The 26,331-nt window shown below is 40.7% G+C and overlaps 1 protein-coding gene across 2 annotated transcripts in view; it reads right to left on the reverse strand.

Annotated features, from left to right (window-relative positions):
• ATP8A2 (ATPase phospholipid transporting 8A2) overlaps positions 1-26,331 on the reverse strand; it is a 692,529-nt gene that overhangs the window by 165,504 nt on the left and 500,694 nt on the right. For both annotated transcript variants that reach the window (XM_070409448.1, XM_070409449.1), the window contains exons 29-33: positions 22,147-22,269; positions 19,436-19,514; positions 7,376-7,437; positions 6,515-6,571; positions 4,821-4,928 (exon numbers count right to left, since the gene is read on the reverse strand). In XM_070409448.1, coding sequence (XP_070265549.1) covers positions 4,821-4,928; positions 6,515-6,571; positions 7,376-7,437; positions 19,436-19,514; positions 22,147-22,269 — 429 coding nt within the window. The remainder of the gene's footprint in view (positions 1-4,820; positions 4,929-6,514; positions 6,572-7,375; positions 7,438-19,435; positions 19,515-22,146; positions 22,270-26,331) is intronic.

The raw sequence follows: 26,331 nt of genomic DNA on the forward strand, positions 1-26,331 counted from the left end.
CCTATAACACCCAGAACTGGCTTACACTGTCATGGAGTAATATGCTAGGTGTTTTAGAGCAGTGGTTCTCAAATTTAAAGTGAAGCATAGCCTGGAGAGTTATTAAAAATCAGAGGTGGGGACTCCACACCCATAGATTCTGATTCAGTGTGTGTGTGTGTGTGTGTACTGTAACTATGCTTTTTTTTTTTTTTTCTTTTTTTTTGTGGTGGTGGAGGGGAGTTTGTCATTTAACAAGCAACCCAGATGATTCAGATGCAGGAGGTCAATGGAGTTTAAAGAGAAACATCACACCTAGAACCTATAAAAAATTACAATTCCATGGCCAACAAGAATTGGAAGTTTAAATCACAATGTTTCTATTTATAAAAACTTGAAAATAATTGATCACTCCAGGGAAAATAAGAGTCTGCATGTTATACATTTGCCACAGGTTATCTTGTTATATCCTGTAAGGTAATCAGGGTGGGTGATATTATTTTGACTTTGCTGATAAGGAACTTAATGCAGTTTAAATGATTTACTAAAGGTTACAAAACTAGTTGGGGCAGGTCGCTTGAGTTTTAAACAGAGGTCAAATAAGATGGCATCTCCTCAGACACTCCTAAAGTGAAAAGCTCATGAAGAAAATACAAGCATATTTCCCGATCCAGTTTTAAGTCAAGGTCTCCTCATCTCTCTAATTCAAAGCTCTACTTCAGCAGACAACTTTGGACTAAAAGAATTTGTCATTCACCTTCAAGCACTGGCTTTGGGGACCCAATATGGACAAGCTTGTTACCTATGGTTTTGCTATTGGCAGAAAGAAAAACAAATGGTCCCCTATTACAGATAAAGATCATCACACATTTTTTCCCCAGCTGAGGACTTTGGTATTATCCCAAGGAGAGACATAACTTGAGTTTTTAATTCACTTTAGACCTGGCTTAGGCCTAGAGAAATGGAAAAACAGGGTGTTCCTTAAATTCCCACAAATGTTGCATATTTTTGGGAGAGGAAGTATACAGATGACTTTTTTGATTTCAGCAACTTTCCCTGGGACTTCCTGGGTCCTTGTCTGGTTGGGTTTCACCCACCATACCTTGAGGTGCTTTAGGGAAGATAGAGACTTTGACAGTGAAAAATAACTCTCCTTCTACAGCCTTCCTTCCTTCTGCCCTCAGGGAAAACTTGCCTTCCCCCTCGTGAGAAAAACTCCAAATATAATGAATGAGACAAAGAAATATTTAATCAAATTAGTTTAGGAAACCCCAGCAGAAACAATGCATCTTTTCAACATTTTATGATGTTATGAATAGACAACGTCTGGTGTGTTAGTCTGTCTCTGGCTCCTGGGTGAGAAATGCCCTTTGCCATCAGACACTAGCTTCATTCTAGAGCTCAAAGGAACCATGTTTATTTGCCAAAAACCTGCTCCTTCATAAGCTACAAAAACGGTTTATAAAAATAACTAGAAACATTCTTAAAATAATGATCATGATGATGGTGGCGATGACGATAAAGCAGACTTTTCCCCTCCCTCCTAAGCACGCACCAACTGTCTTAGCTCAGCTGCTATTACAAAATATCACAGACTGACTGACTTATCAGTAACAGAGATTTATTTCTCACATTACTGGAGGCTGGAAGTCTGATATTAGGGTTCTAGCAAGGGCCCTCTTCCAGGCTGCAGACGTCTAACTTCTCCTTGTATCTTTGCAGGGCAGAAAATGTGAGCTAGTCCCTGGTCTCTTCTTGTCAGATCACTAACCCCATTCATGACCTAATTACCTCCAAAGACCCTACCTCCAAATATATCACCTTCGGGGTAGGACCTCAATATATTTAAGGGACACAAACATGTAGTCCCTAACACAGTGATGGCGAACCCATGACACACGTGTCAGAGGTGACAGGCGAACTCATTTTTTTGGTTGATTTTTCTTTGTTAAATGGCATTTAAATATATAAAATAAATATCAAAAATATAAGTCTTTGTTTTACTATGGTTGCAAATATCAAAAAATTTCTATATGTGACATGGCACCAGAGTTAAGTTAGGGTTTTTCAAAATGCTGACACGCCGAGCTCAAAAGGTTCGCCATCACTGCCTTAACATCAACCTAGAACCAAAGTGATGAACATGGCTTGGGCATATTTTCAACAGTTCCCCAAAAAAGTCAATCCTCTTGCTGATTACACCTGGGCCCAGTTCCCTTTTTTTTTTTTTTTTAGGAAGCAGAAATTAGACTTTAGGCTAGTTTTAGCCAGTCTCCTCCCATTTGATTTTTAAAGTGTTAAAAATGTTTTTTGCCTTGACTGGTCATGCCTGGGTTGCAGGCTCAAACCCTGGTGGGAGGCATGCAGGAGGCAGCTGATCAGATCAATGTTTCTTTCTCTCTCATTGATGTTTTTCTCTCCCTCTTCCTTTCTCTCTCTCTCTAAAAAAAAAAATCAATTTAAAAATCTTAAACATTTTTTTTTTAATAATCCTCTACCACTTTTCAAAGAACAAACCATTGGGTGTCAGATACCAAGTGAAATAGTCCTAAAGTTGGCTCTGAGGTTATTTTCTGATACCCTGTCCCCAATCAGAATTCTTCCCAGAGAAAGACTGCAGATAATAAACGGCTCTTTAAACACAGACAGTGGATTACCGACTAAGAAATCCCAGGACACGAAGACTACGTTAATCATCTCATTCAATGTCTAATGAAAGCCTCACTCTCAGCCAGACATGTTTGACTTCAAAACATCATTTGTCTCATGAAAACAAACCAACCAGCAAAAAAAGTTAAACGACATGGTATAAGTAAAAAATAAAATGTTTTTATACTGAAATGACAGGTGATTTAATATACAATTTCTTTGCTTTCGGGTGGTAGAAATAGCTCATTAAATGTCTTAAAAAAGTCTCCAACTATGGAAATTTCACCATTAAGACTAGCCTTCAAACCACTCAGACCAGCATGCAACTTGGATAGTGAAAATGTGGCATGTTAATGACTGCCTGGCAAATGTGGTCCCTACACTTTGAAAGTCAACCTTTTGATGGGAGTGAGAATCAACAACCAGGCTAAGAGTGTGTCTCTGGTTTGGCACTGGGAGCGGCTTTTAAAGGAACTGGCTTTATTAGCCAGGCACACATCAGCTGAGTCCATCCTGTCAGCTGTCACCGTCCTCTAATTTAGAAACTATCTACAGCAATCAGCTGCAGTCCCTTTTATTGTCCTGCAAGTAAAATTCCCAAATAAAATATTCGTCAGACCTCACCCATCCTTAGAAGGGAGGGAACCCAAAGCAGATATCTAGACACTGACAACTTACAGGTGACTAAGATTGTTGTAAATACTTTCCTTGACTTGCTTTTTGGGGACAAACCATGTTGCATAAAAATATAATTGATTTCCTTAAATGTACACAAAGTGTCTTTGCTGGGAAATGCTCCTTTTGCTATATAACAATCTCCTCGATCCATTCACTGCTCTGTAATTTCCTCTGTCACTTGGATTTGAAAAAGAATGTGTGTGTTTGTGTTTGTTCCTTACAGAAAGCAAAGATGCATTAAAAATACAGAAGCCCACTCCAGGGGGAAATGTCTGTACCTCTGAGCACCCATCCACAAAGGCAGCCACCCGGGCACCCTGTGGTACATCAGCTAATTGATTTACCAATTGAAAGAGACAAGCAATGCCACCTTTGGATTATTTTACATGAAACAGCTGCTGGATGTGCACCTGGACTGGGGCAGACCCAGGAATTTTGGTTCATTTCTGCAGAGTAAGTGAGGCAAAGATTATAGCAGCCACGTGTGCCATGTACAGGCCTGCCCCTAAAATATGTATTCCTGAGCCAGGAACACCAGTGGACACAGAGGAAGCCCTTGACCCACAGTCCTTTTCTTCCTACCCTTGGTCCTGTCCTACAGCACCAGCATCCTCATGCAAATGTTTGTGCACACCAGTGTTAACATCCAACGGGCTCAGTGCCACCCTCTGCAAATAGCAGCCCCTTGGGCCCAGGGGTGTTCACACTGGCCTGGAACTGGGGATAGAATCAGATAGGCGTGGGAAGTGGGCTTTTGGCTGTTCGGGAAAGAAACTCAGGGTTCTAAGGACCCAGGGAATAGATTAGAAGTAGGAGTGCTGGCTCTGGGCCTGGAGGAGGTTTAGAACCTGGGATTGTCAAGCTTCTCTCCAGACCCCATACTGGGGAATTCTAAGATTCAGCCTGTCATTATTGATGGCTCAATCTCCAACACTGGACAATGAAAATATAAAGAAATTGTGAAAAAAAAATGGAAACAAGTGTAAAAATCTTCAATCACAGTCTCTTTAGTTTAAGAGATGAACAATGAGATATTCTGACTAATTAATGATCTGGTTAATAGAGATATTAGATTTATCTTTCACAGGTGACTAATTGTTAACTAATCAGAGTAAAAATATACACTTAACATCAAAACAAAAATCGACACATTCATTGGATTATGGTGCAACACCAAATATCCCTAGTTTTCCAAGAGCCATGAATTGTCCACATCAGAATTGTGTGTAATTCACACAGAATTCATTACAGAAATGTGGACATGCTGGGTAGGTCAGAGGATTTAGGTTGATAATTTTCACAACAGTTAAAATTGCAAATGCCATTTCTGTGGACTGGACAACCACTTCCTGGTGCTTTGATTTGGTTTGTTTCCCTCCTGATACATTTCTATGGCAAGAGACAACACCAACTCTCCTGAAGTTCATCGTTGTCATGAGACACAGAAAGCCCTCACACAGGAAAGGATCACTTCATGAGACACAGGAAGTCCACTCACAGTTAGTAGCACTGACCTGTCCTTTCATATCTGGAGCAATAGGAATGGTGGGCCAGATGGTTGAGTAGATGCCAAAAAACACCAGCCAGATCAGCATGCTTCCCCAGACAGCCAGGTGACTGAACTGCAGAAGAAAACACATACTCAGGCAGGGCCGCACTGGCACAGGAGAGCCACCTGACTCCACCAGCTGCACAACCTCTGTGTCCAAGCTAGCCTTCCTTATGGGAAGATTCCTACGACTCTGAAGTCATTGGAGAATTCAATCTTCCAATTTCCTTGTCTCCAAATGTTTAACCATGAGTTCAAACGACTAGTGGCTCCAAACTACCCTGAAGACAAAGGTGATTTGGCCACCACAGCTAATCTTCCTCTAGATCCACTCATAGTATTAGAAGGCCTGTCTTATTCCTCACCAGTTGCTCCAATTTGGAGCTATATAAAACAAGCTCTCATTAGTTTAGTAACAGAACACTAAACAGACAAAACAAACAATATGTTTTTATTTACCATTTTGAGGCATTGTTCTTTTCATTTTCCAAATACTGTAACTTTTAAAAAAAATCTGGAATGGATATTACATCTTATGACGCCCCTTTAACCATCTACTGAGTTGTGAATTATTTGTTATTTGTCCTCTTAATATCATGATTCTCAATGGATACATGGAACAGACTGACAGGTATCGGAAATGGGGGGAGGTAGGGGAGCGGATGAAAGAAGGTATAAAAAACATATATATGAAACATAGAACAGACAACAGTGTGTTGATAGCCAGAGGGAAAAGGAGGTGGTGAGGGTAGGTGCAGGAGGGAAAGGGGGGATAAATGGGAACAGAAAGAGACTGTGCTTGGGGCAGTGGGTGCCTGGTGCAGTATGCAGATCATGTTCTGTTGAGTTACACATTTGAAACCTGTATGATTTTGTGAACCAATGTCACCCCAATAAACACTTCTTACTACCTCCTCCTTTAAAGTCTCAGGTTAAACCACTATCCCCTCTCATCTGGATCAATTGCCATTGTTTCTTAAGAGATTCCCTGTTTTGACATTAATCTCCCACTCATTCCCATTGTCTCAGCACAGAATTAGGAGCCTATTTAAACAGCAGTGACAGACAATCATGAAACTAATGGTATAATCTCCAAACATTGGAAATAAACAAAATGTCTAAAATGGGGTCTAATTAAATAAGTGATGGAATATTGGTAAGACTTAATACTCTAATAATGAACAGTGATTTTATAGAAGTATACCCCAAGGGATGGAAAATGATTGTAATGTATTTTTAAGTGAAAAAGATGACAAAGCTCTATGTTCTATAATGCATTATCTTTTAAAAACACATAGAACAAAGTCTAGAAAGTCATATAGCAAAGTGGTCATATATCTCTTGATGGTAAAGTTATAGAAATTAAAAATTCTCCTTTTTGGCCTGTATTTTTTTTTTTTTTTTTTTTTTACAATGTGCATATACATTTGAAATGAGATTACTGTTAATAGCTTAGAGCTTGATTAAGTGCCAAGCAAATGAATCATCAGAAAACTTTGGATTGCAAATTTGCCCTGATAAAGATCAAACCACATTTTTACATGCAAAATAAAATAAGACAGTTGGACATTGCTTACTGTTTTTCCAAGGCTTAAAAAGAATATCATACCAGGAAAAATATCTAGAGTAAATAGAGAAATAATTCTAGAGAAAACTTACTTTAGTCCAAGCTGTAGTCTCCAAACCAGCTTTCAGACAAACAGTGACAACAACATACTGTGAAGGAAAGAGGCATTTGAGAGACAGTATTATTCTTCGTGAGTTAGTTACTTTCCAGGAGGCATCCCAAGTATCCTCTCCGAGGCAGTTCCTCCAAGGCAGCTGCACTGGGCAAGTGCCATCTCGGTGCTAATGCTCTAGGGCAGTGGTTCTCAACCTTCCTAATGCTGAGACCCTTTAATACAGTTCCTCATGTTGTGGTGACCCCCAATTTCATTGTTACAAATTGAACATAATTAAAGCATAGTGATTAATCACAAAAACAATATGTAATTATATATGTGTTTTCCGGTGGTCTTAGGCGACCCCTGTGAAAGGGTCATTCGACCCCCAAAGGGGTCGTGACCCACAGGTTGAGAACCGCTGCCCTAGGGGCTAGTTTTAGGGACTACAGACAGATTTACGTCAAGAAAAGCCCTCATTTTAGTGGTTGTCTTCTCACAAGTAATAGTTAATTTTGCTCTTTATTTAACTTGTGAGAAATCACCTTCTTCAGTGTCCCTCCCTCCCCTCCCCCCTCCCCCCTCCCCCCCACCCTCCACATAGGTAGACCTGGAATGGTCATTTAAAGAATGGGGAAATCTGTTCATCATTGTGTAGAAACCATGACCCTGCCTAATCTTCACCAGAAAATGAGGTCAGCATTTCACAACCATTCTGAGCTTTAAGGACTCTAAAATATATAGTCTAACGATCTGAAATAAATGATAATGAGAACAGCTTTATATAAAGGGTTTTGAGAAGCAGAGTCCACACCTGTGCTATTTAAGAATGGCTCAGTACACAGAGAAATAAACTTACCGTGTAAACAATATTTCCAACAAATAAATAGTCTGTGGCATGACCGTTGGCCAATGCAGTGTCTGAAAAACAAAGAAGTTACTACTAATCTCCGGAGGACAGCACTGCAGTCTATTTTATTCAGAATATAAAAGCAAAACTTTAGAAATATTTGTCAACACATAAAGGAATTTCCAAAATTATGTCTGTGATTCTGAATTATTTTCGTGTATTTTCTCCAAATGAAGCAAACAAAATAGAATTATCTAATTCAAGTCAGCTAGCCTGCTGTGAAAATGCCAGTTTTTATCCAGAGGAGTCAAAGCCTATGTTAAGATCGGGAATGGTTTCTTTGAATGGCCAATCTCCTTTTATTCTGTTTTATGCTCAAATTCAGACCTGTGGCCTACCGGCCAAGTATATAGGAGTTTTTGTGTTCAAAATTTCAACCCACACATAATTGGGCTCAGGGATTTACCCACGTGCTTGTTGAAGAATCCTATTAAAGAATTAAAATCTGCTTAGTTTTCTAAAACACCATAATAATCAAGTGTCCTCACAGGTAGAATCTGGTAATCCTGGAACCCTGGACCTAGCACCAGGGCATGCCCTTCTTCCTGATTCTAGCGTGGGGAACATAAGGAATATCCTAGGAGGAGGAGGAGAAGGAAGAGGAGGAGGAGGAGAGAGACAATGACCACAGACTTTAAAAGGAATGATCTCAAAGCTTAGGGAGAGGAGGTGGTAAAGAGAGACTAGAAGCTTAGGTAGGATTTCATTAAAAGGGAAGAAAGAGAGCCCTAGCTGATTTGGCTCAATGGATAGAGCATTGGCTCATGGACTGAAGGGTGCCAGGTTTAATTCCAGTCAAGGGCACCTACTTCAGTTTCAGGCTCAACCCCGGCCTGACAGGGCCACTTGCAGGAGGCAACCAATCAATGCATTTATCTCACATTCTCTCTCTCTGTCTCTCCCGCTCCCTTCCATTCTCTCTAAAAATCAATAGAAAAATATCCTTGAGTGAGGATTAACAAAAATAAATAAATAAATAAATAAATAAATAAATAAATAAATAAAATAAGATAAAATAAAATAAAAAGGAAGGGAAAAGTTCAAAAAATAAGGGAGAGGCTAAATTAACCAAGAAGGTAACAAGTTGATGTATTACCAAATAGCTATTCAAAATTGTGGGGGTTTACTTTTTAGTAAATGGCCCTAAGATTGTTTTAATAATAAATGTGACATTTTATTTTTATTTATTTATTTATTTATTTATTTATTTTAATACATTTTTATTGACTCAGAGAGAAAGGGAGAGGGAGAGAGAGATAGAAACATCAATGATGATAGAGAATCATTGATTGGCTGCCTCCTGCATGCCCCCTACTGGGGATTGAGCTGCAACCAGGCATATGTCCTTGACTGGAATCAAACCCAGGACCCTTCAGTCTGCAGGCGGACACTTTATCCACTGAGCCAAAGCAGCTAGGGCTAAATTTGACATTTTAAAAGCATGCCTCAATAAAGAAACACTTGAGATTAGACAGGGCACCTTTTATTTGATTCTAATATAGATTATAGCCTTGAAAGAGGTAACAATATTCTTTCTTTATACAACAAATATTTATTTGAAGTTTACTTTATGACAGGTACTATTATGGGAATGGGGAGACAAGGTCCCTGCCTTCAAGTAGCTCACACTATAGTGAAGGAGCCAGAATATAAACACAAATACATGTGCAATAAAATGTCAGGTGTAATCTATAGATATAAAAGCCTAAGTGACTAAATGACTGAATGACCGAACGACTGGTTGACTGGTTTGGCCCAAATGTAGCTTCTAAAGTTTTATTATGCATTCATTTCTACTTGTCATGATAGCAAAGTGCTACTGGCATTAAATAAAATGTTGACCTTGAGGTCATTTAAATACACTTAACCTAACTGTAATAAAGACAGGATTAACCTAACCTTTTAGTTCATGTCAGAAGGATAACTCACCATCACATTTTAGTATTCTGCTTAGGAAAGAGTGTCTCCTGTCCCAGTCAAACTAATATCATCTGGAAATAATTTATTCCTTGGAGGAGGAACTCCCAAACCAAGCTGAGGTTCGGGACATGCCAAGCACTTCTGAAAAGATGCATCTTCTAAACAAGTCACAAGTTACCACTCTGTACACCCTGGCTCAGAAAATCCCATGGAATGGATTGCTCTCTTACAGGTTATATATCAAATGTTTTAGAGGCAAATCCCTGTGGGTATCATTCCTTGTTAAAACTTGCCAATAGCATACCCCTGAAGGAGAGATCAGCAGTCCTATGAAATCATTTGTGGATGAATGCATTAATGAGCTACAGCTTGCTGGTAACCCCAGGCTGGAAAAGCCTGCTTTGATTGTCCAGGTTTACTCCTAAAGGTTGTTTCTGCCAAATTATTTCTTCCCACTTTGCTTAGTGTTAATAGTACTGTTGGTGATTCCAACACTCTAGTCAGGAAAGTATCTTTCCTATAGTTTAGCTGTTTTAATTTTAGTCAGATATTGAAAATTCCCGTGATGTTTTTTGATAGAGGAAAAAGAACCCCCAAACCAAGGTCAGTAGTTAGGTTCCCCAAGCCAGCCTTCCAAACATCATTCCACCCCATCTGTGTAAATGTAGTAAGAACATTACTTCAGACAAAGCAGTGTGAGATGGGATAGATGGATATTTGGGAGGAAGGAAGCGGTGAGAAGGGAAAAAACAATTCCGGTGAAAAAAGGGACTCAGCCTGCATAGAGGTCTGGAGGGGGGCTCCAGCCTGACTCCATCCTGCCCCAATGGGATGGTGAGCAGCCGAGGTGGGGGTGGGGCTGAGGTACTAGGTGCCAGGTATTGAGGTCAGCAGGTGCCAAGCCCTGCAAGGCTCTAAGAAGATCCCTATAAAAGAGATCCACCAAAAGTGCATGTGGAGAGCTGTGATCTCACCAAACCTTTGTTTCCTTATGTTAACCAGCCTGACCAAACCCATCATTAGCACACAAAGGCTACCAGCAAGAGGAGGGGCAAGTAGGAGTAACTAACTGCCTGTTGCATCAAGAACAGTTGGCATTTAACTGAACAATCTGAGATGTCAGGCTTTTGCAAATCCAGGATCAGATTCACCCCTTTGAGGGCTGAAAAGAGAGAGGAGGGCGTTGCCTACAGCCAGTGTGTGTCTTAGAGGCCCAGGTAATGCTATGGCTTCAGGATCTACTGACCCACAGCAGTGGTTAAGCCGGTTCTCCCAGGCTGATATTATTTGCAGAATCTGGTTGGATCCAACATAATATAGGATTAGCCAAATGAGGTTTAGAAACACAGTCACTGACACAGACTATTGTGGACAATTGGGACAAAACCACATAGCCCTCCACATTAGCAGTGGCAGCCCAAAATGCTGCATGCAAAAACCTCTTTGGAAATAACTTCGGGAAAACCCAGGGTTTGTAAGAAAAGTATGTCTCATTTTCCTAACAGACAGAATGATCAAGGAACTTACTTCAGAATATTCCAAAGGGCTAGGCTGATGACATTTATAAAGATGCCATTTCAATTAAATGCTCATTAAAAACATTACCTCATTACCCAGCTAAACCACAAAAATCTACTCAGAAACGGTTTTGACAAAAAGCAAAATTTGAAGACAACGTTATAGCATAGCACAGTACAGTCAGAGAGGATCGGATTTAATAATCAGGAAAACAGATGGGGTGGATTTATAGGTGTATTTTGAATGTAGTAAGAATCCATGGAGCACATGAACTAACCATTACAGGCAGCGCGAGCACATGTGACTCTGTGGGGAGAATTAAGGTGGAGGTGGCACCATTCCCTTGACATCGAGGCATGTGCTAAGGATTTGGGTTGGAGAGCAGATGCCCAGCATCTCCTGCTTTCCCTCTCCTGCCCTTTTGCTTAGAGATCTTCCAGAAGCACTTGTTCAGAGCAGCCCCCATTCCTGAATATTATGAGGCTGCCTTTCTCGACCTCACTTCTGGGCCCTTTTAAGATTCCAGAGGTTCAGAGGAGGTACAATGCCAACCAGCTACTCTTAGATTAATCTCAACAGTGAAAATGTATTCCAAGTTTCCCATAACAAATTTACAAACTTTTAGAACCCATTCTGCTCAAATGCTTGTACTGCCTGAACAATAACTGAAACGAGGTTTTCTGCTTCCAACACTATGTTTTCATGAAGAGAAAATTTATTTTTTCCTTTCTCTGTAAAGAGTAGTAAAAAATATTGGAAAGAGTCTATAAAAGGTAGAGTTTATTCAAGTGTTAGTGATTATAATTACATTTATAACCAACGTTGGGTTAAGTTCCTGGTTATATAAGTCCTTTGCTAGATTTTCTCTTCTCTATGGCCATTTCTGATGAATATGAAACTCAAATTTCAATATTTTTCTTTTTTCACTTGTTTACTAAAAATAGATTTTTAAAAGGAAGTAAAGAGGATGGAAAGTACACTCAATTGCCAATGTTAAACAGCCACTTTATGAGGCCATAGACTCTTTGCTTATTCTCGGGTACCCCGCTAACTAACATTCCCCAGTCCCTGGTACCCAGTTGGAGCCCTGAAACTACTTGTTGCCACTCAGACATGAGCAGAAGTGATGGCTCACTTCTTGCCAGAGATGGTTAAGAACAAGCTATGCTGCTCCTGATTGTCTCCTTTACAGTGTTAAGGCTGAGGGTAAACTCAGGGGCCATGCACTAAATGGAGTCACATTGTATTGAAATGGACCCAGTTTTATTTTACTCAGGCACAGTAAGACACGCACACGTGGAAATGAGTGTCAAGAGGAAAAAATTTATACTTACAGATCCCCAGAAACAGGAGGCACAGGACACCATGCAGGGCTACATGTAGAAGCACCAGGGTTGGTCACGGAGGCAGAGGGGAGAGCATGGCCCAGAGCCGTTATTACGGTTTTCAAGGGAGAAATGGGCAAGGCAGGGTAGGTATGCTGTGTTAGCCTAGGATTAAATAGTTTAACAATTTCCTCAGGCACTGGGTTTAAGGCAGTCCATAGTTGTCTGGTTCCTGGCTCCAGGGTTTAGGTCAGGAGGATATTGGCTTGGTGTGTGGGAGTTTGATAAAGGAGATGGTGGGAGTGTAGGTTCTAGGCTGGTTGCTTTGATCTTGCAAGGAAGTAATTTGCTCTCTCTAGGAATTTGTTAACCCTGGGAGGGATAGTCTCTCCAGGATCAAGGCTCCTAATGTCAGAGCATCAAAAATACAGAAAATATGGTAACTACACCTATGAACAATGCAGTCCTCCATTTGGTAGTGACATGAATAAGAAATAAGCCTTTACTGGATAAGCCCCTGGGATTTGGGATTGTTTGTTGTAGCAGCTATTCCCACCCTGGCTAACACACCTTGATTCAACTTCCTGATAAAGTTATAAGGGTCAAATCTGGGTACTCTGGCTCACACTTCTTATAACATTACATTAAATCCAACTCTTTAAAATACATGTAATGTAGAGTTTATTAAAAGAGACACTGAAACATAAGAAATATTTAACAGAATGGAAATAGTGGCCTTCCAACCAAACTGTGTTTCCAAACAGCAGTGCTATAGATGTGTGGGCAGGACTTCTCTAGAGTTGTATCTACCAGTCCACTGTGTTTAAAGCACATCAAAACAGAAAAAAAATGTATTTTGAATTTGGAAACCTGGTCTTATTTTAAGTGTATTATACTAGTTATTTAGATTAATAAGCTGTAGTTTCATTTGTATAAATCAAAAAGCTCCTAGAGTGCCCTGTCTTTCCAGTTTTTAGTGAGCAAGTTCCACTCACTCATTTATATGCTGCAGGGGTTTATGAGCGTCCTCCGCACTGCCCTGGCCTCTCAGCAGGTTTTCCAGATGGCAGAGGCCACGTGGAGCTACTATTCCCCCCTCACCCCCCATTTAGCATTTAATGTTCATCTCTGGATCTTTATTTTAGATCTTTTAAAATCTGTACACAGTACGGTCAGTGACTTAAAGGGGAACAAAGTGTCAATTTATGGTTTCATGTACCTGTCTTTAAAATATAGTATTTTGTTGGTAAACTTTGTGACTGCAACAGCCTCCTCTTTTGAAGGGTTTAGAACATATTACAATTGGTTAGATTAGGGAAGAGTCATTAATGTGATATTGAATTCTTCCAACTTTACCTCCAAAGCAGCCCTTTAGTCCCTCTACTTCTCTCCACTGCCGTTGTCACTACAGTAGACCAGGCTGCAGCCAGTCTGGACTCCAACAATCATCCTCCCAGTGTGGTTACATTAAAATAAATCAGAAATATGGCTCTCTGCTTATCAGTGGCTTCCATTAAACTTATAATACAAAGACTCACAAATCCCCCAAAGCCTGGGAGGTCTGATGTCCTTGTCTCCATCATTGTCATCCCAAGGCAATCTGAATCTCATACTGTGTTCCCCACCGCCATCCACATATGCCTTCTGCACTTGAAATCACACTCTCAACCAGGCTATCCCACATCCCTTTTCTCTCTACTCTTACCTGGCTCACTGATACTCATCCTTTAACTCTGCTGTCACATCCTCCAGGAAGAAAGCCTTAAAACTCAATGGGACCAGGTTAGCTTTCCTTGGCATACATACATTTGACCTTGACCTTTTTCTTTTGCAATACTTCTCATTGTGCAATCTTGCCTTCCCTCGGTGTAAGTTCCATAAGGGCAGGGAATGTGCCTGTTATACACGTGACTGTATGCCCAGAAACCGGTACTGGCCTGGCATAAAGAATATAATCATTGTCTTTTTCTTTATAATGGGTGAATGCTGAGTTTAAGAAAGTGCAACCTCAGAGAACAATGGTGGCCTTGCTCAAATTGTGCTTAATGTAAAACAATGCAAACCATCAGGGTTTACATTATATAAAATAGCCAAGTGTGTAGTAACAGGTTTAGGTCATAAACAGTTCAAGCTAAAATGACCCACTAATGCCACAGAGAGAAGTACACTATGTTTCATTTTATGCACGTGCATTATTTCAGTTTATAAAACATGCCTAATCTTCCAGTAGCATATTTATTAAAAAGTATAAAATAGCTTTCTCCCAAAATGTTGAGAAACCTTGTTGCTTAATTAGCGCCAATATAATAAGTATCCATATGGTATTTTTTCTTCTGGAAGTGGGTGGGAATGGTTCTAAGGGTATGGACTGTGAGCAATCCAGAACACATATTTTTGAAAAATTTTTCTGCTAGTAAGTATTCAGTAGTCTCTTTCCCATCACCTCCCTCTTACATTTCATCAAGAAAAATTGGAAAATTTCCTTTTTTAAAAATGAAAACTGATTTTACATTCTTTTGCCAATAACCACATTCCTCTTCAAGGAGGGTTGCTCAAATATGCAGATGGAATACACCAATGGAAAACCTAAGTGTGGCCTGAAACCAAGGCTCCTGATGAATTTTGGTGCCTATGAAGGTGACTTCTCTGGTTTTAAACTATATTCACTGTTCAGATCAAAGGGTGGGAGCTGCAGGCAGGCCATGGGAGTAACCGTAAAGTTGTGATGGTTGGAAGAAATCTGATTTACTGAATTGCTTGAGTGGAAAAATTTATTTTGAAACTTGAAATGAATCATCACAAACTCCATCAGGAAAGGAGTGCTTTGTAAAGTCTATCCAAAACCATGCAAAAATAAGCAAAGCAAAATTCTTGGAAGCTTTCTAAGGAATGAACAATGTACTCACACCTTCTCAAAAAGATTTCTTCCCAACAATTATGTGCCCAAGTGAACAGCACTGACATGTACTTAAGACTCTCACCATGGACAGTGAGGAGAGAATTTTGGTAATATTCACTGTCTTTATGACACAACCCACATAGTATGAAACAATGACATGAAGCTACCCTTGTGACCTTGGTGCCTAGTCAAGCAAAACTCCGCAGGCTTTGAGTTTAGGGAAGTGTCTGAGGGACAGCTTCAGGCAGGACTGGGAGGATAGAGGTAGGCCTAAAGGCAACTTTCTATTAGACCAAGATCCCCTCCAATGCTTCAAAAGTGCCCCAGGTTGTCTCAAATTGGTGCCATGCTCCTATGCTACTCTGGGGGTGGGGTGAATACCTTCTTCTAAATGGCAATTCTAAGTGTAACAGAACTCATGTGTACTTAGGGCAGTAAATCAGTACCCATAAATAAGAAATCCAATCAGTTGCCATATCTTGGTCTTTTCAAACTTGCAAACTTTCTTGATTTCCACCATTGACTTCTCTATGACTCCCCCCCCCCCCCCCCTGCCCAATAACCCCATGCTCTCTTGCCAACCTTACATGTGCAAACTCCACCATGTAACTCTGTGACCTTAAACCCTTCACTGAGAAAAGGCCTCACCTGGGTTTTTGTGACCTTACCATCACCTAACTTCTTTACCCCCTTTTCCAGCCACTCCTTCCCACCATCCATACTCCTCCCCCTGCCCCACTCCCGTGCCATAGCTCTCTTGACAAGGGGTGCTGTGCTGACCCCAGAGGGGAAGTTGGAAATGTGTGGAGACATGTTTTGGTTTATAGTTGCACAAGGGCAGGGAAAGAGGGGAGTGCCGATGACATTTACTGTCCAGGCCAGGGATGCTCAGTGTCCTGAAAGGTTCATGACAGGCTGAATAAAGTCTAGAATCCAGCCCCCACCCCCACCTCCACCCATTGGAAAGATAGTTGACCCCTGAATACAGGTTTGAACTATGAGTCTAGTTATATTTGGATTTTTTCAACAAAAACTGTAAATGTATTTTCTCTTTCTTATGATTTTCTTAATTACATTATTTTCTCTAGTGCATTGCATGCATACAATACATAATACATATAACATACAAAATAGGTGTTAATTGCCTGTTTATGTTATTGGTAAGGTTTCCAGTCAGTAGTAGGCTATTAGTAAATACATTTTTGGGGAATCAAAAGTTATATGTGGTTTTTTGACTGCTCTAGATGGTCAGCATCCGTGTTGTTCAAGGGTCAACTGGACTGCTGATGGCCTCTTCAGGTTCCTCCTCAGTGCAGGTTCTGTATGCTTGCTTGGTCCTGGCCAGGAATGCTTTCTCCCCACCTTTCCTCTGCCCCACTTGATTGAGCCCTTCTCATCTTTCAAGAACTTAAATATTACTTCCTTCGAGAAGATTCTTGCTTGACCCACTAGACTAGGTTGTATCCCTGTATTATAAGCTCCACCTGCAGTCGTAGACAGAGCATGCCAGTAATAAAACATTATTTACATAATTCCTGATCATCAACTCTAACTTTATATAAGCCCCCAGAGGGCAAGATAGGCCGAGTTTATATCCATTGTACTCACTGTCAGGCCATCATAGATATGTCATGATTTTGCTGAATAAATAAGTTCTCAAAACTTATTTCCTCCTCAATACACACATTCCCATCTCCTGGATTTAACCCTCCTTAAGCTCTACCCTGGAATACCCAGAGACACACCTAGTATCCTTGTCATCCACCTTCTATCATTCACATGATAGATTATTTTTTTCAAATTGCTCTGATAACACTCTCCTTGATCTAAATTCCATATTGACTCCTCAATTCCTAAAAATTCCTTAAGTCCCAGTTTCTTAACCTCACATTCAAAGCCCTCTGCAATCCAGCTTTTGCCTGCTTCCTGAAACTTTTCATTATCTTCCTCCCTTGAAGCGATGAACTTCTCACAGCTTTCCACATCTGCCCTAAAATTCCATACTTTGTCTGGCTCCTCCCTCCATTCCTACACATCTCAATCCTACTTGACTTCCAGGCTAAGCCTAAATGTTATCTCCCCTAACAAACTATTAATAATCCCAAATGAAAGGCATCTCTTTCTCAGCCCTCTGAAATCTGATAGCACTTTATCTGTATTTTATGTGACACAGTTATTTTCTACCTTGTGCTGGAATTATCCACATGCGAATATAATCTCCCTCATCAGACTACAAACTCTTTGAAGATCAGACCTCATTGATCTATATCCCTAATACCCTTAAGATCTATTACAGTGTCTTGGGCATAAATATTACATGAATTAATAAGGTTAATGAGCAATGATGTAATCATTTTTGCTGTGCACTAATAGAATTTAGCAATTAATTCTAAAATACTCATGCAATTTGTTAGAGGAAGTCAACTAAAAAACAAGAAAACCAGTGGCCTTCCTTTGTTCTATGCCAAATACACAATATTTGCAATTTATTTCATCTTAAACTATTTCACTCAATAGGTCATTGTTTACAACACACCTGAAAAAATTCTCAGTGCTGAAGCCTTAATAAATATAACCATATGATGACATCAATGATGATGATAATAATAGAAGTAAGAAAAAAATCACCCTATTGGCTGACTGTCAGGCAAACTGTGAATTTGAGGGAAGCAGATAAGGGCAGCAGAAGCTAACTTGAAATTCACTTTGTGATACATCAGGTAAATTAGTAACAGTGGGGAGTCTATCCTCTAAGCATACAGCACAAGGCAAATGAATGGATTTACGTAACAAAATCTAGTGAACTATAGCAATTCCACCATAAACTACAAGCCACAATCTCATACCACATAATCACAGCTCTGGGATTAGGAAACCAATGTTTTTACTGCAGAATGGGGCCATATTAGTTCCTTTTGAAGCAGGTAAGTGAATGACCATCTTGTAAAACTTCTCAGAGTCCAAAGACAAGCACTTCAGACCGAAACCGAGTGTAATGTCTACATGATAAGGGTACGGGGCCTGGAGGTAGTACTTGTGGTCAACCTGCACTATCTACTGTCTCTTCCTAAGCACAAACGGCTGGGCTCAGGGACCAAAGAACAGTTACCAAAACTGTCCTGATGCTCATCAGACATACTGCTTCCCATCTGCGGTCGCTCCTAATAAAATGATGGCTGCTTCTACCACTAAATTGTCAGAGCTGCTAAAACCAACCATATCCAACACCCATATTCGTAAACCCCTACAAAATCATTTCAAGATAAATTAAATCCATTATGAGTAAAGATGAATCACAGGAAAGCTTTAGAGTTAAACAAAAATGATCACATTAGAACGTTCCTTTGGGGGGGGGGGGGGCTAGAAGCAGAAATTTGTATTTTCTGATCTAGAGACTTAGGGACCCTCAAAGGGTCCCACAGAGGGCTCTGAATGTGAGGTCTGAGGAAATGGAAAGAATAGGTCATAGGGTAGAATAAACTGGCAGTGCATGCATTTTGTCTGTCAGGATTTAATAGGTTAATATCAGTGAGAATGAATCATATCTGCTTGAAGCACAGAACACATTGACACAGAAACAAAGAAGCTTGGAAACTTTATATTCTTTGGGTCTCTGAACAATCAAAGGCCTTGTCTAGTCAACATTTGGAGTAATTTTTCCCAGGGGAATTATCACTATTTGAAAGGGATGAAAGAGTAGCATTCTCGTGATATCTTTTTGTTTTCTGAGACTAAAAGCTGTCTCTGTGAGAGGCAACATTTGGATGTATTGAGAAGTGTGCACACATGTAGTCAGTGGCTTTTCTCAAACATCTTCTAGCTGTAGGGTAGACTACAACTCATCGGGAGCTATATCCTTAAACACACTTCAAACATTTGCTTGAAAAGTATATGTCAAGGAGAGAAGACTCAGGAAACTAGGTTAAAATTAGACTTCTAAAAGATTTTAGTTACTCTGCTTAAGGTTTGTGTAGCTTAGAAAATGAAAGCCCAAATAATTACCAAAAAATTTCAAACTCACAGGCAAGAGGCATTGATGTTTCATTATAGTACAGTGCTTTCCTTCAAGATCCTTGACTCAAACAGTTATTAAAAATAAAGTTTAGGATTCCTAGGATTTAAGCTCTCCAGGCAACTGGAAAGAAAATGGGTTTTCAGAGCCAGAGTGGATGAAACCTATGAGCTATAAACCTGAGACGAGGGCTCATTAGATTTTAGGTATGTTTTTCTTCTCAGATTTGTTCTTGTGATCTCTAGGTCTGCAGAACTGGGCAAAAAATTGTGAACAACTGGCAGGAGAGGGATTACAAGGCTACTTGCTGACAGTGGAAATCATGAAGCCATTACCGTGCTCCAGCGCCTTCATGGGAAACCAGAAGAGGATGAGGGAGTGGACCAAGGCGTTGATGCAGTGACCCCAGAAAACCTACAGGAAAACAAACCGAGGGAGTCAGGAACTGCCCACAACTCTGACTCAGTAACTCAACGGACGCCTCATCGCGAAGGACATGGGCAGCATGCTGCACGGCTCCAGGAGTAGCATATTATTCTTGAAGTTAAACAAAACAAAACAAAACAATTTCCTCATTTTTTACACACAAATGACTGGATGATCTCCAGATACTATTATTTAGTACAAAGACCTGAATGTATATACACATGTACTTAGACCAATATACAATCTATCCACATCTGAAAAAATGAATTATGAGCTGTTTTCTTTAGAACCCTAAGAAAGACACCAAAATTTTACAAGCAAAGACAACAAAATCATCCAGAAAAAGGTTATCTGGTCAAAATTGTCAACAGGAGACTGAAACTGTGTGTTTTCTGAAAGCATTCAAAATATAATTCTTACACAGCATTCTCTTTTGTTTTACTCCTTTAAATCTCTCCATTCAAATTTTTAATTTTTAGAATTTTGGTTAATATCATGCACATTTAAAAATTCTCTTTACCTTAACACTTGTAAGATCAAATAAAAGAATGCAAAATTTATTTTCTTCTAAATTACAGTTTCATAAATGCATTTAATCATCTGTTTAACCACTGAGATGATAGAACTACTAAAGCCAGATTAAATTTTCTTAAAAATTTACAGATAGATCTGGGAATTGTCAGACAGTTTAATCCTAGGTAGGACAACATAAAATAATGAAAAATTATAAGACAAAGAGATTTTCCCATTTTAAATGTTTACTTTTCCCCTCACTTCTTTTTTTAAAAAAATATATTTTGTTGATTTTTTTTTTATATAGAGAGGAAGAGAGAGGGATAGAGAGTTAGAAACATCGATGAGAGAGAAACATCGATCAGCTGCCTCCTGCACACCTCCTACTGGGGATGTGCCCGCAACCAAGGTACATGCCCTTGACCGGAATCGAACCTGGGACCTTTCAGTCCGCAGGCCGACGCTCTATCTACTGAGCCAAACCAGTCAGAGCTCCCCTCACTTCTATACTCTACTCCCCCCACTTCTCAGATCTTCAAGGTGCCTGCAAATAAGTCTCAGATCCTTCTCAGCTCTATTACCTTTAAGGGTCCATTCCCTATTTATTTTGCACCTTACACAGCCTTTGAATTCAAACTCTGTAAAAAACAGATTTGATTTATGTAAATAATGCAGAACAAATAGGCCATTGATAGATATTTCCCATTGATAGAATCACAGAAACAAGGATTGACACAGTCATCCAAGTCTCCTGTGTATGAAACATACCAGAACCAATAGAATTCCTTTTATTTTCCCCGGTCTCAGGCATGCTCCAAAATAAGGCAGCTCTGAAGGAAGGCTATCAGTAATACCTGGCTTAAAGTGAAGTCTTCAGACACTGTTCTCTTTTTGAGAATTTCACATGAATTCCTTACTAAGACTCCAGTGGCTACCAAAAAAAATCATGTACACAACCAGAATCCAGTATTGTAACTGCCCAGGGCAGTGGACCTCTGTATAGACTTCCTAATCCCCTCCTGCACAAAACCCGCCAGAAATGAGGCAATGCAGGCGCGTTCACAGCTTTGCCTCTTCCGCCAAGCCAGGCACATTCTTTCCTTCTGGCCGGTGGCAGCAACTGCTCTGTCACTCTCAGCTGTGACTGGCAGGCGAGTGAGACCCCCCTCAGCCATCATGACTGCAGAATCTCTGTGACACCTAATCCAGCGCCTGCTTGACTCTTGTCAAGATCGCCTGAACCTTTTTGTCTAATGTTTTTTCTTTTCTGATTCTCCATCCTGAAAAAAAAAATACCCATGACTGACTTAATTTCTGTGTCCACATCTGGACAATTTTATTCACTAACTAAAGTGATATTTTCTTTTAAATGATAAAACAAGCAATGGTGGTAAGAATGCTCCAGCCTCCTAAGTGCAGGACTTTATGAAAGGGGAGGGGCATGTCTAATGGCTGATCCTAAAGGAACTGGGGCCATGGGAGCTCCTGGCCACATTGATGTCTGAGGCACATGTGGAGAAGAAGGAAGGAGTTGACAAAGAAGAACCAAAAGGAGCACCATGTGTCACATGGCAACTTCCTTTCTGATTTGGCATCTCAAATTTACTGGGCTTGCTATGTTGGAAGAGGGCCCTGGTCTTACCTCATTCAACTATTCTCTCTAGAACTCATGGATATGGACAACAGTGTGGTGATGGTGCGGGCAGGGAGAGTCGGAGGTGGAAGAGGACATAGAAGGACATAAAAGGTGATGGAAAAAACGAAATAAATCAATTAAAAAATATTCTCTCGCCAGGCAGGTGTAGCTCAGTGGTTGAGTGTTGGCCTTTGAACCAAGAGGTCACTGGTTTCCAATCAGGGCACATACCTGGGTTGCAGGCTCAATTCCTAGTAGGGGGTATGCAGGAGGCAGTGGATCGATGTTGATTCTCTCCCATCGATGTTTCTATCTCTCTCTCTCCCTTCTTTTCTCTCTAAAAATCAATATTTAAAACAATATTCTCTCTGAAGCTTCAGTGATCTTGCAAGCTTATAACTAGAGCAGGAAGACAAAAAGCAGTGCTGACTCCTTTTTCAGATAATGATTCTGTGATAACATTCTGTTTACCTTTGTGTTGAAGCCTTCAGCATTCTGGGTAATTTTGTAGAGCTGTGGAAACCTGAGCATGCTCTCCTGAGTGCAAGACCTCTCAAAGATTCCCAGAGTGAAGGGTGGTAATGCGGTGAAAATCTGTGTGGAGAACAAGGAGCCATTAAAAGAGACCTTTCCACTCACACAGCTCAAGTGTTTCAGTTCCATGGAATGATGACTTAACTCTCAGGCAAGTCCAAACCTGAGCATCAATGATTCACAACTCTGAAGACACCATCCAAAGAAAATAAATGAAAGACCATTTTCAACTATTGTTTAATCAGCATAAAATAAATATACAGAACACTAAAAACAACATCGCAAACATTTGATTAGCCAAGAAAGCTGGTGAAATGAACAGCTCCCTTTTTTGTGAGATGAGTGGTAATTTAGAATTACACCCTCCTTAGCTTTGTGAAGTATTGGGTCTTCTGTTAGTGCTGGCGGAGGCACAATTTTACAACCCCCCCTCCTGATTTTATGATCAAGTTTCAGGAAGCATGATGTACTTCATTATTCATTTGGCAGACATTTATTGGGAGTGAATTATGGGCCAGATACTGTGATAAACCCCAGAAATACAGAGATACAAAAACAGAAGGGAAAAAAGAAGAAGCAGGTCCCTGACCTCCAAGAACTCGGTCTACTGCAGAGGTGGGATGGGATAGCCAGCAACAGGCAAATAAACAAACATATAAAACACAGTGCTCTGCAAAATTACTCATGGGAAAAGTGGGGAAGGAGAAGAGGGAGTCAAGAAAACATTCTTGGACCAAAGAGCATCTGAACTGTAAGGCATTGTACCTGTGGAATTGGGCAGGACGGTAAGGGATGTGCATGAGAGGGGAGCAGAAGGAAGCACTCCCATAGAACCACACCCCTCACAAAGCCTGGAGGCAGTAATGCACCTGGCACATTTGGGTAGGGGTGGGGTGGGGGAGTGGGGGACACCTAAGACATCCAGGATGGTGGCTGGCTGAGGACTCAGTTCAAGGCAAGGCTGGGAAGGTGACAGAACTATCTCCTGCGACAATGAGTTTTGGGGGAGGTAGTGCTTCCTATACTTTACTTTTACGTGTAGTACTCTAGAGGGGAGTGACATGCTTGTGTTTGTGTTTCAGAAAGAGAAAGCCAGATGCTGAAGAAGAGGTTGGAATAATATGTCATTTCAGTCTGGGAGGTGCGGTAGCCCTGTGGGTCATTCTCCTCTGTGGTTCCGGGCACACAGGTCACAGAGACTGTCTGGGTCACTCACTGCTTAGCATCAGCATTGAGCAAATCCACACCCACAAACCTGGCAAGCCCTCAAGCCCGTGGGAACTATATGTGTGTCTCCGAGAGAACTCTGAATGCACCTCAGTTATGGGGAGCCTGAGAAACAAGCTTTTCCCAGTCTGCTGGGAGAGAGCCATCGGCAGTGTGGTGGAGGAAGGCCAACATAACTTGCAGGCTCCCTCCCTCACCTGGAGCAGACAGGAAAACAGCCCTGGGATTTCAGTGTGCTACAGATTTCAAGGAGAAAAAGACCAAGAGTAGTTGCCCTCATTTCCCTCACAATAACAGAAGTTATCTGTTTAATGCCTAGAAGAAGGTGCTGGAAACAGACATCTCAGAAGCTCTGCATACTCTCAGCATATAAACTGTCCTTACTGTGGTGCATACAGGGTACACCGTCAATGCTGCCATCTTATTTTTTCTTCTCCCTTTCCACTTGACTTTCTCCTTCTACTCTCTTCAAGTCCTCCCCCACCCTTCACCACAAGGCTACCAACCTAGGAGGCCCTCTGAGATTTTTTACCCTGCTTACAGCATGCCCCGCACACATATATACTGTTGAGGGATCATTATTTGTTTTACAGAAATAAGACATTCACATTTTTCTTCATAACATTTTTCTCACTAAACAATACATCATGGGAAGTCCTCCGAGTCCCGTGGGTCTGACACTAATGCAGCATTTTCCTGCTCACATAATAATTCATAGCATAGATGTACCATACTTTTTCAACGGTGCATTCATTTTTGTTTCTAGGTCTTTGTTCTCACAAACATTATGTAATAAACATCTATAATATATTATACCATTTATACTTTGTATTTTATTTCTATGGGATGGATTCCCTAAAGTAGGGTTGCTTGGGAAAAAGTTATGAGTATTTTAAATTTTACCAGATTCTGTTTGGTTGCTTTCTTAAAAGGTTCTAATCATTTTCTTTTTTCTTCCCAAAGGACAAGGTAATCTTTCCTCTGCTTTCTTATCAGTAACGGGTGTTATGTTATACTTAATATTCTCTAGTCTGAAAAATTAAAGATATTAACTCTTTCTTTAAAAAAATTTACATTTCCCCAACTACCAGTGATTTTGATCATGTTTCCATATATTTGTTGAACATTTGGATTTGAAAACATCTAGTCAAGTCTTTTGTACTTTTTCCATTCATGTTTTATCACTTTTCTAAGAGTTCTTTGCATATAATAGATATCAACTCTGTCTTCATGTAATAAAATTTCATCCAAATGCAATCTTTGTCTACTGGATTTCTTTATGGTTTCTTTTGCTATATTAAAGCTTTTAATTTTTATATGGTTAAGAATAGCTTCTGAGTGTCCAATTGTGGTTATGAAGTTTTTAGGAGTTTCTTCAGAATTCTTACAGTTTTATTTTTCACATTTAAGTTTTAATATATCTGGAATTTATTGACTATGTGGTTTAAGATTGGGGTCAAATTTTATTTTTTTTCCAAATAAAGAATCAGTTGTGAGAACACAACTAATTAATCCAAACTTTCTACTAAACTAAAATACCATCTTTGACATTTATTAAATTCTCACATATGATAGACCTAGGATTTAAAACTGGAATCTTGTTCTAGATTCTCTGGCTTATTTGTCTAGTTTATGTTAATATCACATAGATTTGCTTACAGTGGCTTTATAGAATAGTCTAATGTTTAGCAAAGATATGTTTACCCTTTTCATTGCCCTTTTTGGACATGCATGCTCCCTACTGAGGATAGAGCCTGCAACCTGGGCATGCGCCCTTACTGGGAATTCAACTGTGACCTCTTGATTCATGGGTCAATGCTCAAACACTGAGCCAAAATGGCAGGGTGTCCTTAATTTCTTATTTAAAGCTAGAGGCCCGGTGCATGAAATTCGTGCACAGGTAGGGTCCATAGGCTGGGCCGGCGATCAGGGCCGATCTGTGGGGTGACTGGCAGAGCGACTGGGGGGGGGGGGGGGGACTCCCCGCTGGCACCCACCTTGGCTGGCCTGGGGCTTGCGGGCAGCTCCCGCACTGAGTGTCTGCCCTCTGGTGGTCAGTGCGCAACATAGCAACTGGTTGTTCTACAGGTTGGGCAATTTGCATATTAGGCTTTTATTATATAGGATGACACAGTTTTAGAATTTTACCATTTATGACAACATGTCTTATAAAGAATCTGCATTATGTTATTTGGCTTCTTTCTTTCCTATTTTGCTTAGAGTTCTTATTTTGGGAATGACAGCTGAATTGCCTCAAATACTTTTCATCATGTTTTTCTTTTTTCTTTTGTGGTTGATATAGTGATATTTAGAATTTTTAAATTTATTTTGAACTCCCTGTAAAATTTATTTCAACTTTACTTGGTCAAATATATATATACTAGAGGCCCGGTGCACAAAAATTTGTGCACTCGGGGGGGAGAGGGGGTCCCTCAGCCCATTCTGTGCCCTCTCGCAGTCTGGGACCCCTCAGGAGATAATGACCTGCTGGCTTAGGCCTGCTCCTGGGTGGCAGAGGGCAGGCCCAATCCCTAGGTGCAGCCCCTGGTCGGGCTCAGAGCAGGGCCGATTGGGGAGTTGGGGCGCCGCCCCCTGTCATGCACAGAGCAGGGCAGATCGGGAGGTTGTGATGCCACCCCTAGTCACGCTCAGGGTAGGGCCGATTGGGGGGTTGGGGCACCGCCCTCTGTCACACTCAAGGCAGGGTCGATAGGGAAGTTGTGGCGCCACCCCCTGCCACGCACAGAGCAGGGCCGATCAGGGGGTTGGGGCGCTGCCCCCTGCCATGCACAGAGCAGGGCCGATCAGGGGGTTGGGGCGCTGCCCCCTGTCACAGACAGAGCAGGGACCATCAGGGGGGTTGGGGCTCCGTACTCTGTCACACACAGAGCAGGG

Source organism: Myotis yumanensis, unplaced genomic scaffold (assembly GCF_028538775.1).
Source record: "Myotis yumanensis isolate MYYU_CA2020_CCGP unplaced genomic scaffold, mMyoYum1.0.hap1 SCAF_3, whole genome shotgun sequence".
NCBI lineage: Eukaryota > Metazoa > Chordata > Mammalia > Chiroptera > Vespertilionidae > Myotis > Myotis yumanensis.